Source organism: Lycorma delicatula, chromosome 10 (assembly GCF_047948215.1).
Source record: "Lycorma delicatula isolate Av1 chromosome 10, ASM4794821v1, whole genome shotgun sequence".
Classification (NCBI taxonomy): domain Eukaryota; kingdom Metazoa; phylum Arthropoda; class Insecta; order Hemiptera; family Fulgoridae; genus Lycorma; species Lycorma delicatula.
Genome location: NC_134464.1, coordinates 79,319,605 through 79,340,865, shown reverse-complemented (window position 1 = coordinate 79,340,865; position 21,261 = coordinate 79,319,605). Strand labels below are relative to the sequence as shown.

The 21,261-nt window shown below is 29.2% G+C and overlaps 2 protein-coding genes across 4 annotated transcripts in view; one reads left to right on the top strand and one right to left on the bottom strand.

The window, feature by feature from the left end:
• The window catches only part of MCU (mitochondrial calcium uniporter), a 770,244-nt gene that overhangs the window by 306,988 nt on the left and 441,995 nt on the right, over positions 1-21,261 (top strand). The gene's annotated exons all lie outside the window — the stretch shown is intronic.
• The window catches only part of LOC142331732 (uncharacterized), a 225,976-nt gene continuing 213,437 nt past the window's right edge, over positions 8,723-21,261 (bottom strand). For both annotated transcript variants that reach the window (XM_075377786.1, XM_075377785.1), the window contains 2 exons: positions 17,986-18,303; positions 8,723-13,794 (listed from right to left, as the gene is read on the bottom strand). In XM_075377786.1, coding sequence (XP_075233901.1) covers positions 13,669-13,794; positions 17,986-18,303 — 444 coding nt within the window. In that variant the 3' untranslated portion in view covers positions 8,723-13,668. The remainder of the gene's footprint in view (positions 13,795-17,985; positions 18,304-21,261) is intronic.

The following is a 21,261-nucleotide window of genomic DNA, read 5'->3' as shown; positions in this document are numbered from 1 at the left end:
TAGCATTATTTTACTTTGTTTTTCAAAATTCTCAGTTTTAATTTTTTTAAATAACCATACGCGTCTTAATATAAAGCTATTTCTTAAAAATATCCGATCATTGGATAACCATCGGTCCAAAAAACTCTTCCTTGGCGAGAATGATGATAAAATATTAGTATTAAGTAGTTATAAATAATATACATTTTTAATTATAAAAATAAATAAATCGTTGGCGTTTAATTAAAAATAAATCTACTATTACATTTTTTACCGTTGTTACGAAATAAATTATTAAACTCAAAATCATTGGAAAGATAAAACGCAATTTTTTTTTATATTATAAAACTGAAAATGAAATAAAATTGCAATTACTTTTTTAACAGTGTTTAATTTGAGGTTTATAAATGTTCGATTATGGTGTGGAAAGAGATGCGTTTTTTTAAATTATCAACTAAATTTGTTTTTTTAAACAAGTCATTTTCAAATTACTAACCTTCGTTCGACTATTAAGTCGTGGAAATAACAACCATCCTCTTAACAGAATAGTATCTAATAGTCCCATATTTTTACTATTACTATATATACCACTCGGCTAGTTTACGTAGTTAAGTTATTACTTCTACCTACTTTTATATAAAATGTTTACGCTGTAATGTCAGTAAGACTACTTTTAAATTTGAACTAAGTGTACTTAATTCTTTGAAATCAGTAAAATTAGTCATGTATAAATAAAAAATTGGATGCTTTAATTAAAAAGTAATTACTTTCGTATTAACTGCACCGTTTGAATTTTTTTAATATTTAAAAATAATACATTTCATTTTACTTTTTTACATAAAGCACAAAAAAGATTGAAGTTCTCGGTTCGATGCGATTTAATAGAGGATATCAATAAAAAAACGAAAATAATTTCAGCATTTGTCGGGAACGTTTCCGGTTTTTTTTTTAATAACCTCCGGGCCACCGTTAGGTATTACTTAAGAGGATGAGATGAATAACAATTAGCGTGTGAAAATGGTGAATGGGATATGAACACAGGACCTCCGGATGAAAGGCCGAGACGCTACCACTCGCGCCACGGAGGCCGACAACCGGTTTTATGTTTATATGATTTTTTTTTTACTTTTATTCTTATCAGTAAAAAAAATGTCGTTATAAAAAAAAATCGTTATATTTTTTTCTTTGTGAAACTCCTGGTTTTCAAATGTAAATGTGTTACTGTTCGCCCACAACGAGAATAGAGCTCTAAAGAAAGCAGTAACGGCGAGCTACTTTGGTGTATGCGAGAGATAGATTGACGAAGGGAACTGCTACTTCCCTCCGCATGCCTCTTACCGCATCGCTATTCTCTTGCTGGCTAAACAGTATTCTACTCTTGATCACGACCAAATACATCGGTATTGATGATTTATTTTGTACACAGTAGTCTACTGCTATTACCGTAGGTTTTTCAGATAGTTTAAATAGAAAATTATTTAAAATAATAGTTTTGATAGTTGATTTAAAAGATTTTTTTCGTCGCTTAGTATTGAACTGTTGTAGCATTTTTTGCAATAAATTTTCTATACAAAAAGTTATCTTAACTTGTTAAATATGTATGAATTTTTTATCAACATTTTACCGAATTAAAAATCAGTTTAGTATATTTTTTAAATTATTTTTCTTCTGATATGAAAATATTTAAATGAATAATAATATGTTAACTTTATTACCAAAGAAGAGATAAGAACTGCTAATAAAATTTAACATCTTTCCAGGTTTTTCTGAGTAATTTTTTTTTGCAACTTTAATTTTTTGTAGGTTAATTTTTTCATTAGAATCTAAATGATTTAATAAAATTTATTCTTGCATCTGTGATATATTTTTAAGATATAATACTGTAATGATGGAACTGAAAATATATGTCGTGACTTTTATATTATTGTAAAATTTTCTTTTTTAAATCTTGCTTGTGGTTCTGTATATATATAATAAAACTTAGGATATTTTCAAAATAAACTTTCTATAGAAAGAAAACTTACAAACTAAGAAAGAAATATGTTCTTTCATTTAATTTAATTCAATAAAAAAAAATAGAATAAAGAATACGAAAGCGCTCACTGAACAGTTACGCATTATACTGTAGATTTTCTTTTCATAAGTTTTTATAAATAATCCATTTATTTTCACGATTTTATATTCTGATATAAAATTTATTTAATATTTTTGAAATTTATTTAGCGTAACTGAATTGATTTTTTTTCTTAAGAATACTGAAAAAAGCTTTTTCTTTTAATATTTTATAAAATTTAATATAAACTGATATAATTTTAAAAAAAGTTTTTTTTTGGGTAAATATAGCAGATTTATAGAGAACAGATCTTTAAGTTATGTTAGATATAACTTTATTTATTTGTTGTTATATAGTTTTTATTTAATGTACTCATATCAGGAAAAATGGTTTATATAATGTCAGAAAATATTACTGCATTTGATATGAACCCTTTTTCATTAGTTGTTGATTTTTTTAAGCTGTATTATATATATTTCATTCTTAAGTTTTTTTTATATTTTTTATTGTTGATTTATTGATATTAATGCGTTTTATTATAAATTAATTCCGTATTGCGTTAATAAATTATTTATAAATTATGTATTTTATTTTACTCGTAGTATGTTGGAAAAAGCGAAAGGGTTTTAATAGTAAGAAAGATATCGATCGATTGAACTGATAAAAAAGAGGTTGTCAGATACTTCATATAGATAACCTATACATCATAGGTTGTAATATGATGTATAGATTTGTATCATGGACCATAAGACTAGGGTAAGTATTGACAATAAGAAAGGAGAAAGCAGAATTTGATAAACATTAAATTAATAAGGAAGATAAACATATTTAAAAGATACAGAAGAAGAAACATATTGGTTCGAACACACCTTGTGTAGAAATTATCTTCAGCAAAGGATTATAGAAAGGAAAAATAGAAGGTACCGAGGTACTTACTGAAATTAGGAAATGAAAATGCTCAGGACTAAACAAGCGTAGAACGTTCATTTGAAACATCTCGAAAGACAAATTCATCGAATAAAGAGAGAAAAGAGTATATAGCAGAATCTGTTTGAGGCATCCAGGTTTAGAAAGTTTGGTAATAGAGGGATGTTCTGAATGTAAAAATTATTGAAATCCAAAATTAGAATTTATAAAACACACTGAGTAACTAAAAACTTTCTTAAATTATACAGAGTAAATCAAACTATACAGAACATATCTCTTATGTATAACAAGAAGGATTATCTTTAAATTTTGGAGCAAAATATATGTTATCTAATGTAATTATTTTTATACTTTATTTAAAGTGGGGAAAGGTAGTGTTTAGGGGATTTTCTCAAAATTTTCAAATGGAAATCAGGAATTACATAATACCTTCATTCCGAAAGCTCATTCCATAAGAAACATTTACATGAATTTTTTTTTCTTTTAACGAATTAAAAAATAAAACTCTGCCAAAGTATGTGCGACAGAAGGGCGAATTTTAGGTTTTAGTTAACCTCAAAAAAGTACCGAAAAACTCTTTTTTTTTCTTTTTTTTTTGCTTCTAACTCCGGATCCTGTGAACCGATTCGCTTGAAAGTCAGTAGTTTAATATCATCGTACCAAGTTTCATCAAAATTAGTTATATAAATTGTGCTCAAAAGAACTAAAAAAGCTAAATATTAACGCAAAACCCCCGTTTTTTTAGCTTTTAACTGCGGTTCCTGTGAACCGATTCTCTTGAAAATCAATATTCCCTATAGGTTTAAATCGCCCCACCAAGTTTCGCCAAAATCGATTAGTATTTCAATCCGACAGAAAAGATGAAAAAATCAGATATTATATATATATATATATATATATATATATATAATATCTGATTTATAAACATTGCAGAATCGTGTTCAGAAGACTCCAAAACGTAAAGAAAAGTTGGTCCCTCTTCTCCTGGGAAATTCGCTAAAAATTTAATAGTTACCAGATTATTATTTGAGTTTCTCGGTTAGGATATCAAAACTTAGTCAAAAAAATATTTCTAGTGGCGTTTAATTAAATTATCTTTTATTTAAATATTTCCTATAACTATAAATAAAAATATTTTGCATGCTTTTCATAGAAACCAGCGTTTCATAGGATCTGTGTAGAACAGTTGATAAGCATTACACTAATCTTGTCTCTTAAAATAATTTATTCTTAAGAAAATAAAAGGAAACGTAGAAAAAATTGCTCCTAGTAGAACGAAAAAAATTTGAAAATTTACCCAAAAACTCGTTTTTTTCTAATTCCGGTAATTTAAACCGCGATTTGCTTGAAATAGAGCCTCTGTTCCAATAGATATACATCAACCTCCAAGTTTCATCAAAATCGGTTGTGAATTGCGTTCAGTAGAACGAAAAAATCTGAAAATGTACTCAAGAATCCTGTTTTTTTTTTTTTTGGTTCTAACACCGGTTCCTGTGAACCGATTCGTTTTAAAATCAATAGTGATCTATTCCCAATAGGTTAAATCACCCCACCAACTTTCGTTAAAGTCGGTTATGTATATAAAAATGACCGGGTGCAGTAGCGATTTTCAAATTCTTTGTAAATCTGCTACAAAGGAATATATTTCAACGGTTTGTGTGTGTTTTATAAGTTTTACTCTACCCGATGCAGACTGATTTCAATTAATCTACTTTTAAAATAGTCTTTTAGAAGAATTTTTGTTGGTAGTTCCAGTGGCGGCTCGCGTATAGGCACTGTGGAACTCCAGCACTCCTTATTTCCAGTCGATATTATAACATGATAACATTTAATATGATTAGTCCTTTTTTTCTTTATACTTGTAAATTATTTAATCCTTAAGCTTAATGTCAGTAGCCATCCTCCAGTACATGAAAAAGATACAGAAATTTTTGCTTGGAACTGTTGCGCTTCACAGTTCCAGCGGCTTGGTGTTTGGCTGTTGTGCGCATGCGCGTATAGCAAGCCGTACCCCAGGCTTCGAAGGAGAGAGAGCACTGTCGCTCCCGCAGTGCCGATCCTGGCGTGCTGGTGGAAGGTAGTTTTTTTTACTCCGCGTGTGTATGGAACGTTCCTTGTTCCTTTTCTGGTTTAGTTGGTGGAAGCAATATGAAAAAAGGGTTTAGTGTTTTTTTCAGTAGTGATGAGAAGTTGACGGAAAGCAAGGGCTCTTTGATCGCCGAATATGTCGAAAACCACGCTGGAAGGACGAAAGAGAAGATAATTAGTAAAAACTAATTATGTATTTGTTTCTGTGTACATAGAAATTTAAATTAAGCAACGTTGGACTATTGTGTTTTTAAGCAGACATTTTATTAAATTATTTTCTAATAATACTAAAAAATATTATCTGTACTGACGTTTTATTATTTATTCGGTTAAACCAAATATGGTTTTTTAAGCACAAGTACTTTTTTCCTGTTTAGCCTCCGGTAACTACCGTTTAGATAATTCTTCAGAGGATGAATGAGGATGATATGTATGAGTTTTAAATGAAGTGTAGTCTTGTACATTCTCAGTTCGACCATTCCCGAGATGAGTGGTTAATTGAAACCCAACCACCAAAGAACACCGGTATCCACGATCTAGTGTTCAAATCCGTGTAAAAATAACTGGCTTTACTAGGACTTGAACGCTGTAACTCTCGACTTCCCAATCAACTGATTTGGGAAGACGCGTTAACCACTAGACCAACCCGATGGGTTAAGCACAATATACTTAAAAACCGTGTACCATACTCTTGAATGTGAAAGTGTAGAATTAGATTATTATCCTGCTTCTAACTATTCTATTTGATTCATTTTTTCGGTTCATTTATTTTACAGAAATCTTTAACCATGGCCTTGAAAAGGCACATAAAACTTTTCTGGAGCAGTACCTCCACTAATTTTAGCTACGAGGCGCCGCCATTGGGGATGGTTGTCTCATTGAGATTTTTGATGTGAAAATATTTTCTTTTTTGTGATCTTGTTGTTTTCCTTGAATCTTTAGTGTTACATATTGTAATGATAATGAATGATACCTAGCCTAATGTCATTCCATAACGTCTTTTCCCATAACAATTCCAGATATTTTATGGTAAAAGATTACCGTTCTCCATAGTACTGTAACTTACGCTTCTTAACAGTTTAAGCCATGAGCTTAATTTACGCAAAATTAAGAAATTAGTTGTTCTTAAATTAATTTCAAAATTAAAGTCAAAATTCAAAGGACAATCGAAAAGGTTTGATGGTGTGTTTCTGGTTTAAAATGGCGGCTAGAAAATGAATTTATAATACGTCCTTTTGTCAGTTGTACAAAATATGTTTAATCTAAGAATATTAGGTGATAATTCTGTTTTCATTTTTATCTTCCCCTCCACCGATAATATTCGCGTTACAATTTTTCTGTTTTCTGTTTACCTTGATTGTGGTAGGTAATCGCCTTTACTTTATTGATCTATGTTGAATTACACTTAAAACGTAGTTTCACATGTACCACGCCCTATGTAGATGGTTTACTGATAAAAATGTGACGTCAATTTATCTATTTTTTTCTTTCTCCCTACCCTTTGAATACAATCCTTGTAATTGATTTCCGGTCTCGAATTAATGTTATTTGAAGTTTTCGTTATGAAAAAAAAAGAGTGAATAAAATGATTAGGATACAATGTAATAAGGTAAGAAATTATTTTTATAACAAATGTAACAAATAAAAGCTATAAATATGCTAATGGTTTATTTATAATTTATTTAAACTATGTATTTACAGCAAGTATAATTAATTGACATCTGTTTAAATATTTAAAAGAAAGTAAGCATTATATTTTATTTACTAATGTATGATTATTGTATAGTACTAATAATAATAATCATTATTGTAAAGATAATAAATTATTTTGGTTATATTTAATAAAAATATTAATTATATTTCTTAATAAGAAAAATATTTGTAGCCGATAAGGGAAAAGTAAATTTCTTTGATTTTTATCCTATAATATTTTATTTTAAAAGTCGCAGAAGAGATTTCTAACTTTGTATTAAATAAATAAAAAATTTGAAATAAGCAAAGTGTATACACTTCTGACTTAACACCGGTGTTATGTTTACTTGGAAAGAATCAGCTGTCGAACATGTATAATCAAATTTTAAAATAGACGTATAAAATATAAAGTAATTGACGTGTATTTCAATATCTATTAAAGATAAATATTATTCTGTGGTGAAAAGAAAATGTCGAACATTGACCTGGCTCATTGTTACAAGAACACACTATTTTTGTTCTTGTTTACAACAATCATCTTATTCAATAACCGATTTAGCTGCTAAAGTTTTGATGGAATAATCTGTCCATTAATTGTAATGTATATAAAAAAACATAATAATTCCTTTATTTATGGGAATTATGATATTTGTTGTTGAAACTAATTTAGTTTCTTTTCACGAATCATCTTCTCCTGTAATCCCGTCGATAGAGATTTAATCTCGAAAAAATTTATTACAGCAAATAAATTATTGAAATGAATTCGGAAAAATAAGTAGAATAAAAGTGTGTCCTTGCGGACATGAGCGATTTAATTTGTTAATTAACAAATTAAGTAAAAATTTCTTAGTTTTTCGCCAATAACGGCTTTTATGTTTAATCCCATGTAAAAATTTAAAACACCAATAAATAGCTGAGGAAATTTCGCATAAGAAATCAATCGGGTATTTTTTTCTTCCAGCAAAATTAAGGGCGGTAGAGAATTTTACAAAAGAATGAAATCTCGCTATAGCTATCATACATGGGTAACTCGAGGGCTCGGAACGAATAAACTTCCATAACTCTGTTCCTGTTAGAGATAATTAAAAAATTCAAAACGTTACAGATTTATAAGATCTAAAGCTATAAATTAGTCAAATATTCGAAGTATTCTTAATTTCTGATTGCCCGTTAATTCGGATCTACTGTGAAAATTTGCAGGTTGTTGATAGAACATCTATAACAATAAAAAAAATTGCAAAAAATGAAAGTCAATGTACCATTCTGTTCTTGAGCTTACTACCTACTCATTTCGTAAGGGATACCTCTATAAATTATCTGATTGTTTATTTATAAACATTTGAAAATTGAATTTTTTTAGAAAAAGCCTTTTTTGTGCTACTCTGGCTAACGTTCAAGACTGAACATTAGTAATTCTGTTTTTTCAAATATAACAATATTTTAATTGTTGCAAAGTAAAACGTACTTTAAGATGGCAGACATTGTAACTTTCAAAAACTTTACTTTTTTAGTTATTTTTAGGAAATAAATATTAGTATACTTCGTAAACATATGAAAATGACGCTATAAACAAATTGTTATGCAAAATATTACAAATTTTCTGCTGTTTGTGGAAAAAATGTGGTTTCTTGAAAAATATACCATTTTTCGTCAACATTTAATGTTTAATTTTATAAAAAAAATAAATACCAGGAGTAGAAAACGATTTTTCATAAAATAAAGCTCCCGAACACTTTTTAAAAATTAAAAAATTATGTTTAATCTTACTGTGTACCAGAAGGTATAACATTATTTACTCTTGTATACCCGAAGGCACCCAGTTTCCAAGCTGCTGTACCGTAGCGCGATTTTGGTGCTTATTATAAAATTCGTTAGCGCCCTTAATTTTGTTCGTACAAAAAACTACCCTTGAGGGTTTTTATGAAAAATTTCCTCAGCTATCTAATGGTGCTTTTTATTTTTATATGCGATTAAAAATATAACTGTTATTGGCGAAAAACTAAAACCATTTCCTTAATTTGTTAATAAACAAATTAAATAGTTATTACCCATGTCCGCTGTGTTACACTTTTATTCTACGAACTTTAACGAACCCATTCCATTAATTTATTTACTGGAATTTTTTCGAGGTTAAGGCCTTCTTGAGCTCTGTTGTCTTAGCTATTGGATTTAATATTCATAAGTAAGTGTAAAAAAATATTGTAATTCGTTTAAGTAAACTATTGTTAAGTTATTTTTAATTAGTGCCCGAATACTGTGTGTAATACAAGGAGAATGTAATTTATATATTATTATTTCATATATATATATATATATATATATATATATATGTAACTTTTTTAACAAAATTCCTTTATATTTAATAAGATTTATAAAATGGGGTTTCGACGATAACGCTCTTATTAAATAAGAAAATTTGCTATATATTAGCAAATATATATATAATAACAAAATCAGTGAATAAATTAATTGATTATTAATAAAAATAAATTTGTTTCGGTTAAAAATTATTATCACGGTGTTAAGAAACGGCAATGCTTGTCTTGAACAGTAATCAGTAACAGTAATCGGGGCTATATATATATATATATATAAGAATGGTGACCCATTCACCAATTTAAGCTTAGAAAGACTTATATCGATCATTTTTACATTATTTAATAAACAGTTTACTGCTGATTAGATGGATTTATTATACATACCTTTCTAGTGGACTAAATAATTTAATAATAATAAAATAAGAATCTGTTAATTATTTATATTACATAATTTATTTGAGAATAAGTTGAATTGAATGTGACTTGACTGATATAGTTCAACATGATACATTTTTATTTTTTATATATATTTACATTGATAATATTTTTAATGGATGGACGTGTTTGTTAACCATAATAAATATAATTTTTTAAATGTTATTGTGTAAAATATTACATATGATTTGTCGTGTAAAACAAATACGATCGTGTAAGACTTTTGTGTACGTTCATTATTTTTTATTTATTTTTTTATCATTAACTGTTAATACATTATTGTATATATTTTTATACATGCATATACAGCAGTAATTCCGATATCAGGCATCTCCGGTGTAGTTCTTATTATTTGAACTGTAGACAACTTTATTATAGGTGAGAATATTAGAGAACGACTGTGGTATTACAGTGGGCTGCGTTTTTTTAACGATCGAGGAATCGTTTACAATTTGATCGGTGATTTTTGATTTTTATGTATTTTTCAGCGCTCAATTCAAATATTATAATATAATTTCTCCATCACATTAGGAGTTTTCACAAATAAGTTTCAAAATACATATATATTTTAAATATAAAACCAATTTTTAATTAAATTAAAAATTTATTTACAAGTGTTGTGAAAACAACACTGCTTTAAAATACCATTAAAATTAATAAAAACATAGAGTAAAATACTATTTATGTCCTTACAAGTCCTTATTAAATTTTTATTTCTTATTGTTTCGATGCTCCTTTTGGTACTTTTTCTTCTGCAGTCTCGCAGCGGGTCGTCTCTTTTTAACATCCAACAGTTTTCGGCCACCATACTCGGGTCCCATCTTCCTTGGTATTCCCTCTCCATCTCTTTTACGTCTTGACGGAATCTTTCCCTCTCTTCTCACTTCCTGCAACTTCGGGAAAGTAGTCGAGGTGCGAATCTAGAAAATGCACCTTTAGACTCATTTTTCAGCATTAAAGTTTTGAATATTTTTAACATATTTTGTACAATATTTTATAATCTTCATCTTTTTTGTTGCCAAAAAAACGTTGTAACTGTACTCTTCAAGGCTTTCAAAATTTGATTTTCTGCTTCCTCAGTTTTAAGTTCAAATATTTCATCTTTCATAAGTTTCTTTATATCCGGCCCGAGAAAAACACCATACTGACTGCAAAGATACTTGAAACACCACCATATTTTTTTAATCCGTTTTCAAATTGCTTCGTTAACCCTAGTTTAATATGTAATGGAGGTAGTAGAATTCTGCTTGGCTCTACTAAAATTTTTCTTTCTTTGTTTTTACACCAATTTTAAGGTTTGTCTTGGTGGCCAATCTTTTTTATTATAGAGCTGCTTTCCATCACGACTATCCCACTCGCACAAAAACATGGATATTTGGGTGAACACAATACCCCACTGGTAAAGAAGCGTACTTACTTCCATTGTGCAGAAAAACTGCCTTAAGACTCCTTTTCGACGAATTAATGAACAGTTTCCAGAAACCTTGTAATGATATGGAATTATTTTATCATTACAGTTTGTATTAGGTACATAATTACAGTAAATTAATGCATCTTCTTGAGAAAAATATTGAACAAAGTCTTTTTCTCTGTTCCCAAACCAGTAAAATCTGGTGCAAGGAGCTAACAATTTTTTTTCCTTCAACATTGAGCCTAAAAGTTCAGCGTAGTACTTAGAAAGGTTTAAGTCCCTCGCCAAATCATTTAATTCGGATTGCTCAAACAGTTTTGGTTCAAAACTTCCAGGATCAAAATTATCATTTTCGCCATTCAGTTCATTAGTACAGGCTTGTGAAACCATTTCTTCATCGCAGATATCATCTAATTTATCTGGAAATGAATGAACTGGTATTTCTGGTTCATGAAATACAGGACGTATCTCTGATCGAAGTTTTGTGTAAAAATTATCCTTTCTGTTTTTAAATTGAATTCCTGTATTATACATTAACAAAAGTAAAAATCATCCCTATGATTGGTTGGTTTATCTCCAGAACAATAGGCATTCCAAAGCGGAAAGGTTTTTCTTCTTTGTGACCACTGACAAAGCTCTTCAACACACCCTGAACAAACTTATAAGAAGCCCAATATTTGTCTTTGTCTCCTAATTTCACACCAGAATATTATAAATGACTAAGATTTATAGAAAGAACAAAAAAAGGCAAATTGTGAAAAAATCTTACGCGATATAATTTTTTTCTTATTTTCAGAGCTAAAAAATCTATTGAAATCACTAGATAGGTTCCAGACAATTTTACTTTCCGAAACCTGGAATATTTTGAACCGGTACTTGCCAGCTTTCGTCTTCCGGAACTACAGTAGCATTTCGAAGCGTGGTTGCCGTTCGCGTACCACGGAACAGACAATAAGCTGTTCCGAGCCTACCCCGTACTAATACATTACTCATCAATTGTTTTTTTTTAAGGTTATACAATTTGAAAACATAACATTTTTTAAAATAAGTCACATTTCACATTTATTATTATAAATAATGATCAAAGGAGAGGAGCAAGTTATACAAGATTTCATTACATCCTTAATTAATAAATTGCTGATTAAAAACATTATGTCTGAGATTTAAATTTGCCAATCAGTTGATGTTAACGTTAAACGACAATAATAATAATAACTGTTTATGCTGATTTATTGCAGAAAACTGACATACGCAAATGAAAGTCAGCATTGTTGCATTTCTATGGAAATGTTGACGAATGTTATCCCTAATTGGCTAACAGTTGACTTTTACTGATTACTACCCATATGCTATCAAATGTCAGAGTCGTTCTGAAATATTCTCAATTGTAATATTTTTATAAATGTCGGTTATGATATTCATCAGAGTAAAAACTCTGTCTATTTAATGCCACTGTGTGTTAATATTAAACAAATGAAAATGTTAATGATTTCAAATTTATCCTGAAAGTATGAAAGAGATTAATAATTTTATAATCTCTTGGTTATTAAAAAAACAACGACCGACTACTAATTATACAAAACCTATTTAGAGTAATTATGAAAAACGAACAAAAAATATTTAAACTAGTTTTTATTTCTTTTCTTACAGGAATTTTTTCGGGATACAAGAAGTTAGTGAGCTATGTGAAATTTAATACACTTTTACATTTTATGTTGTATTCAGGTGCTCGTCAGTCTTAACAAAGTGATCATCGTTAGTCATTATATCGTATAGCCTTCATAGGCACCTGACTATAACATAAACTGTAGATGTAACATTAAATTTCACATAGGTGACTGTATCCTGGAAAAAAAATGACTGATTATTCTAGGTAAATGTGTACAGTTGGTAGCCAGGTATTTTGTTTTTTAATAACTATTTTATTTAGCGCTCTTTTGTTGTTCCCATAACTTACCATTCAGTATACTAATTATCTACTTACGATACTGGTATAAGATTTTTTTGTTTTTTATAAACGACATGCTACTTTAATAAAAATTTGAATGTTAATGTACATGTTTACATGTTTGTGCTAGCCCGGCATGCATTCCTTCTTCCTTTTTCTGAGCAAATTTTTCGTTTTTATCTCGAGAACGAAGAATTTTTCAAAAAAAAAAAAAAAACAAGAGGCAAAATGTGTTTCTTTTTTATAGTTTTATGGAATATCATCATTAAAATTTGAAAATAGCGTAAGTTTTTAATTTTGACCCCCAGTATAGCTTCCCGCCCTTTTTAGTTATTTAAGATAGTCTATGTTACTTCCAGACCGAAGACCTGTTACTACCCAAAAGTTGGTTGTAATTAGTTGGATTTTGTGAAGCTACAGAAGAGAAGAAACAAACAAACATGCATTAACGTTCATATAAAAGTAGTCGGGTAAAAAATGTGTTTGTTTAAATTTTTCATGTTATATATTTTTTGCTGTATTAGTTGGAGCAAAATTCTATTTATTTGTATTCTATAAAATATAGTCCTAAGTATTTTAGTATTGGCCTTTTTATAAATATTTTTTGGGGAAAGGGAAATACCGGATATCGGAGCTTTATAAATTATATATAATATATTACATAATTAAATTAAAATAATAATGTACATTTATGGCAAACCCTTTATCAATATTTAATTAACATGTTAGTGTAATTAGAATGATTTTTTTTATGATATATGTTATTTTTATATATATATATATATATATATATATATATATAAATCATTTTTACATATTAATGTTCGTTTGAAGAATGATATTCCTCAAAAGGTAACCGGTCACGGACTTCCAATCGAAATTTAATCTCTTCCATTATTGTTGATGTTAATGGGCTTGGTGGTCCACGACTCTGTGCTATTACCTGAAAACAAAAGAAAAAAGTATAAGTGAAGTGTACAGTAAGGGTAAATAGTTGTGTTTTGTTAAGTAAAAGTTTTTAGAATACGTCAACTTATTACGTGGATTGATACGATATCAATTACGGCTCGTCAAAATTCATTTTAGATCATATCGGTAGATTGTAGTTTATGGCGTGTAGAATAAGTTAAGTTTTATTATGAAATTTAGGATAATGGAAGAAATGATGAAGCGGGAGGGAGTTGAGGTGTTTTTAACAGTCTTATCGAAAGGTTATTGGAGAACACGTTAAAATGAGGAAGATAATATATCGGTTAACTTATGATGATATATATATTGCATATATCATAATTTATGTTCATATATTTTTCTCGATAAAGAGTATTGCATACGGAGGACGGATTTTTTTTTTTATTCACTTTTGTACGTGAACGGCTTTGTATGAAACACGTAAAACTGTCTGCTGATTTATTCTTACGCGGTTTTAGTAAAGGTGTTCCAATTTATATTTCAAGTATTTTTATTCTCTCCTGGTAGAATGTAGGATGTTGTGGTTTCTCCCATTAAGGTAAGATATGAAAATGTAAGATTCCTTTTGATGTATAATACTTATATGTTAGTATGCTGAACCGTAATACAATTTTTACATTTAAATCAGTATCGATTTATTTAACCGACAAATTTTTAATTGAATACATTTTAGTAATTTATATTTTTACGTATAAAAAAATGGGATATATTTTTTACATCAAGAATTTAATTTCATCTCAAACTGAATTATAAATTGGAAAATCTGCAGTTGAATTCAACATTTCTACTTTTTTCGATTAACTTTTTTAAATCTGAACAAATTAATTTTTGCTAGATAAGTTTGTTTCAAAGCTTCTTTAATGAATTTTATTATAAGACTACTGTTTCGCCGATGTTTGCAGAAATGGCAAAACAAGAAGTGATTATTATAAAATAGTTTTTTCGTGTTTGTTTAAAATTATGAACCTTATGAAAAAAAAAAAATCTATAATTAAATTCAAAAAAACAAATTAAGTTGTAACCGTTAATTTGGTGTCGATATTTTTAGAATTGAAACTTAATAAAAGAAACATGGGAAATATTTTTTCGAGGTGTGTTTACATAGACGCGTGTTCGCGGCTCGATCAGGAACTATATTGAGAGACTAACAATTAAAAGTGTTTATATAATTACAATTTATTAGTTGAAGAACAAATAAAATAAATAAGATAGATCAATAATAATAATTATAATAATAATAATAATAATAAATAAATAAATTACTTACTTACAAAATAGAATTTAAAATAAGAACAGGATTTATTTACAGGTAATAATTAAAAATTAAAAAGAATTGAGAGGAGCGTGGAAGAAGTGTTAGGAGAAGACCAATTTAGTTTCAGGAAAATTATAGGGACAAGGGAAGCAATTTTAGGCCTCAGATTAATAGTAGAAGGAAGATTAAACAAAAACAAACCAACATACTTGGCGTTTATAGACCTAGAAAAGGCATTCGATAACGTAGACTGGAATAAAATGTTCAGCATTTAAAAAAAATTAGGGTTCAAATACAGAGATAGAAGAACAATTGCTTACATGTACAGGAACGAAACAGCAACACTAATAATTGAAGAACATAAGAAAGAAGCCGTAATAAGAAAGGGAGTCCGACAAGGATGTTCCCTATCTCCGTTACTTTTTAATCTTTACATGGAACTAGCAGTTAATGATGTTAAAGAACAATTTAGATTCGGAGTAACAGTACAAGGTGAAAAGATAAAGATGCTACGATTTGCTGATGATATAGTAATTCTAGCTGAGAGTAAAAAGGATTTATAAGAAACAATGAACGGCATACATGAAGTCCTACGCAAGAACTATCGCATGAAAATAAACAAGAACAAAACAAAAGTAATGAAATGTAGTAGAAATAACAAAGATGGATCACTGAATGTGAAAATAGGAGGAGAAAAGATTATGGAGGTAGAAGAATTTTGTTATTTGGGAAGTAGAATTACTAAAGATGGACGAAGCAGGAGCGATATAAAATGCCGAATAGCACAAGCGAAACGAGCCTTCAGTAAGAAATATAATTTGTTTACATCAAAAATTAATTTAAATGTCAGGAAAAGATTTTTGAAAGTATATGTTTGAAGTGTCGCTTTATATGGAAGTGAAACTTGGACGATTGGAGTATCTGAGAAGAAAAGATTAGAAGCTTTTGAAATATGGTGCTATAGGAGAATGTTAAAATCAGATGGGTGGATAAAGTGACAAATGAAGAGGTATTGTGGCAAGTAGATGAAGAAAGAAGCATTTGGAAAAATATAGTTAAAAGAAGAGACAGACTTATAGGCCACATACTAAGGCGTCCTGGAATAGTCGCTTTAATATTGGAAGGACAAGTAGAAGGAAAACATTGTGTAAGCAGGCCACGTTTGGAATATGTAAAACAAATTGTTAGGGATGTAGGATGTAGAGGGTATACTGAAATGAAACGACTAGCACTAGATAGGGAATGTTGGAGAGCAGCATCAAACCAGTCAAATGACTGAAGACAAAAAAAAGTATCTATTAAGAGTACTTATTTTTTATTCGGGTAATATTAAACAAATGGAGTATTTATTTTCATCCACTAATAATTTTAATGGATGAACATAAATACCTATGTATCTATTAAGAGTAATTATTTTTCATTCGGGTAATATTAAACAAACGGAGTATTTATTTTCATGCACTAACTGTTTTAATGCATGAAAACAAATAAATAACTATGTAGCTATTAAGAGTACTTATTTTTCATTCCGGTAATATTAGTTTTTTAGTTACGCAAGATACATATGTACGTACAGACGTCACGCCGAAAGTACTCAAAATGGATATTTCCGTTGAAATTTGAAAACCGACATTTTTTTGCGATCATAATATTTCCTTTACTTCGTAGAAGAAAGTAAAAAATTATAAAAAAAAAAGTTTTTAAGCATGCTTTTAAAAAAATGGACCCAGTAAACACAAATAGAAGATAATTTTGTTTTCAACAAAATAATATGTATAAAGTTGTCTATTTTCACAAGACCACAATAAAAAGGATGGGGCGCGACCTCAGTTCTATTTTGCACCTTAACTTTAGTTCATCAAAAGAAATTTACTACATATTGTATACCGAAGCTATCATTTCTATTTTTCATCAAAACCTTTGTCATATTTAAAGAATTTATGTAGATATTGAATATGAAAGCGCGCTCTATTCTTTTAATTGTGGTCTTGTGAAAAGTAGAAAACTTCTATTTATGTTTACTGCGTAATCCATATCTTTAGAGTTGTTTAAAAGCGTGTTTATAAACTTTTTATTTCATATTTTATACTTTTAATTAGTACGATGTTTAACTATTTACGGAAGCAAATATAATACTGAGTTTTCTATATCTGATAGAAGGAAACGTTACGATGATTGATCCACTAGATCGATGTTCATCCCTAAAAGCTTTCTTTCTTTTTCCTATTTAGCCTGCAGTAATTACCTTTCAGATAATAATTCAGAGGATGAATGAGGATGATATGTATGAGTGTAAATGAAGTGAATAGTCTTGTACAGTCTCAGTTCGACCATTCCTAAATAAAAAATTTCAACATCCTACGGCTAATTGTGTTTGATTTATGCGAAATAACATACGTACGCACGTACAGACGTCACTTCAAAACTAATCAAAATGGATTCAGGAAAGGTTAAAATGGATATTTTCGTAGAAATCTGAAAACCCGAAATTTTTGGCGATCACAATACTTCCTTTATTTCATACAAGGAAGTAAAAATCAATCTCCTTAAGGAAATTAGAATTTTTTTAAGTTACTTATTTAATTATAATAAAATGAATAGCGCTTTTCTGATAATACAATTTTTTTATGATTGTAATTAGGATTTTTTTCAACCTTCAATGAATAATATCAATTAAATTAGATTTAATTTTTGTGAAAAAAATTTACTACGTTTTGAAAGTTATATGTAAAGTATGTGTTTTCTGTTAAGTGTACGGAAATGCAAAACACCGGCAAGAAATTCCGAAAAAAGCACAATAAATTTGCAAGGTTTTCTTAACTTATAAAAATGAGCTTGACGTCTGTTTAATATTATAATAAAGAATTCATTAACATGTTAAGTAATTTTTTTTATTATTTATTGACTTACCTTTCCACCGTAGTACGTAACCGTTGTTCCACACGCTCTTATCTTTTGTAAAACTTCCGTTGACACTTCATGTAATTGATCGTCGACATCTTCACTTGCTGATGATATACCTGACGATAAACTACCGTTATCAGTCCATTTATCATTTACCGGCGGTTGACTATTTGGCGGTAGAGTGTTTGAGTACGGCAACGGTACTCTAACTTCAGGTGTTACACGTTGACCTGGTGGTACACTCGATGTTCTTTGAAGTTCACGTGGTGCTTCTGGCCCTTTAATTTTTAAAACTTTTTCGAACCTATCTCTCGCTAGTTTTACCTGCACATATAAATTATTAATATTTTTACATATTAGATATCGCTATCAGTTTATTATTACATAACAAAAAAAGTCAATCGATTACGTACAGTTTATTACGGTTTTCGATGATACGGATGCATAGAACAAAATTTTCGATGGCTTTAGTTAGGTCGTCATCATTCGTGTAAGGATATGCATTGGAGGGGACGATAAAAGTGTAATGTGTAGGTACAACAAGGCCACGGAGAGGCCTTGCCGTACCTTTTAAATGTCCTCCGTTTACAAAGGATCGAGTTCTCTGCTACCACATCGAGTCATCACGTTCGAACGGTCTCAGTTCCTCTCTACCTGAGCAGCAGATTTGTGCTAAAATAACTCGGATAAACTATATACGACTTAAGGATCTACATTTTAAAGCGTTACTGTAATTTCCTTGGAATTGCTTACAAGCAATGTCAATTGATGTAATATATCAACCGATAATAAATTTTACTATTCATAAAACCAACGACTTAAATAATTGCGGGTCTTAATAGAAAAGATATCAACCTTATTATACCTCTTAACGAATGTTAATTAATAAAGAAGTAGATATGAAAAATGTCGGCATTATGTAAAAAAAAAAAAGCTGATCAGTATAAACGTGATTGCTTTTATATTTCCAGATTATATAGTATTAAAGGAAAAATATTATTACCATAGCTAAAAAATAACCACGACAGATTTTTTATATTTCACACAGCTTTGAGAAACGCTGAGTCCGAAAGTTTTGAAATTGTTTAAAAAATTCTGTTTATCGATATACGCTTGGATATGTACGAGTATAATTTATGTTGCAATTCAGGAACGGTTTTATTTTAATCTTCTCTTTCTTTTTTTGTTTAGCCTCTGGGAATTACCGTTCAGGTATTACTTCTGAGGATGAATGAGCATGATATGTATGAGAGTGTAAATGAAGTGTAGTCTTGTACAGTCTCAGGTCGACCATTCCTGAGAAGGGTGGTTAATTGTAACCCAACCACCAAAGAAGACCGGTATCCACGATTTAGTATTCAAATCCGTATAAAGCCTTTACTAGGACTTGATGAACGTTGGAACTCTTGACTTCCAAATCAGTTGATTTGGGAAGGCGCGTTCACCACTAGGCCAACCCGGTGGGTGGTTTTATTTTAACTTGTCTAAATGGTATTGGGTACCATTGGGTAATGGTACTGGGTGTTATTTTAACGTGATTTTTTTTTTTTTACTTGATAATATCGCCTCCCACGTAAGCTTGAAGTTTGTGCGTAAGATATGGAAATGGAATTTTGTAGCGCATATGCGTGACTGGGATTCGAACCCGACACCTACGGAGAGACGCTGCCACTCAGCCACAGTGGTCGGCAAAGGAGATGGTTTTAAAATTTGTTCTGTAACATTTATGTTAAGTGATTTGATTAAATTTATTTAAAAGTTATTTGAGGATGGCCCTATTATTGATGTATATTTTACTTAAAACGATTTTAATTTTTTTTTTACATTTTTAATTAAACTTTGTATAATAAATAATAATCATAACATTAAAAATTACACGAAAGACATATGACAAATATTTTAAAATTAATATTTCTTTGTTAAAATTACTGGGATAGTTTTAACATTGATTTCTCTGAATTAAATCTGTATTTATTTTTATTCTGAGGTTTGTTATATGGTTATCGGCATTTTAACAAAGAAAATTTACCCAAACGTAAAAAAGCGTGTGCTTTACGACTCTAATTTTTTTGGGTGTACAGCTTTTTCAATTCCTCATGAAAAATTGTACGTAATTAATATCGTTTGTCCATAATTTTATTATTAACATTACTTGTCCTTTAGAGGAGAAAACTGCGCGAAGTATTTCGCTAGCCGTAATTCGAAAACGAAGTATATCAAGATCAATGTGTACGTAAAGTTTTTCATTATTTTGATAAAAGAAATACTTCTATTAAAAGATAAACAAACTTCCAGAAACACTGTGTGTATTACAATATTAGAAATTATGAATAGTAATTTTTTTTCATTTATAGATCATGCTTAATTTTAATTGTACATTTCAAAATCAAAATTATTGTATAATTGTTTTAATAATTCATTCCTAATGTGTTATTATTTCAAACACGTATTTTGAATTTTTTTTGTGAAAATAATTTTTCCTGTATATCCTTTTTTATAAAATTAATTTGCATAATTGTAATTGAAATGAAATAAACGTATATTTATTTATTTTTTTTTTTTTTATTGCTTTTTGTTGAAGCTAATTTTAAAATTTTGAATTGAAAACGAGCTAATTAATTTTTTTTTTAAATATTTTTATTTATGGTCGCATTAACGATTGAAATCATTAGCGACTTATTAGTGTAATTAAGGACACTTGTTAAAACAGGCCGACCATTCCGGAGACATGAGACGTGTGGTTAATTGGAACCAACCACCAAAGAACAACGGTATCCACGATCTAGTATTCAAATCTGAATGAAAGCAACTATCTTTATTAGGATTTGAACTTGATAACTCTATACTTCGAAATCAATTGATTTTCGACGATGAGTTTACCACTAGATCAACTCGGTGGAATCATTTATTTTTTATCTTTTTTCTACTTTTAGTGCGGAGTGATGTTCAGATATCGTATTTTTGGGCATGAAATCATCAAATATTACGGTGTATTAAGTAAATGTAATTGTTAATGTTTAATAACATGGTTGTCACATTTAATGTTGAAATTGAAATATTGCCAAAAGAATTGTAAAATGAGTTTTGGAAGTCATTTGAACCATTTAGTGCTTGATGATTAGAAAGGAAAAAAAATTAGGCGTGTATTTTACTTTGGTGATTACGTCATGGAACTAAGCCAACATCTATTACAGTAAAAAAGGTGTTTAAATAGAAGTGTTGGTTTTGACGGTAGGTGTTAACCATCAATCCGTATATCTGTTTTACTTTTTTATGCTCGCG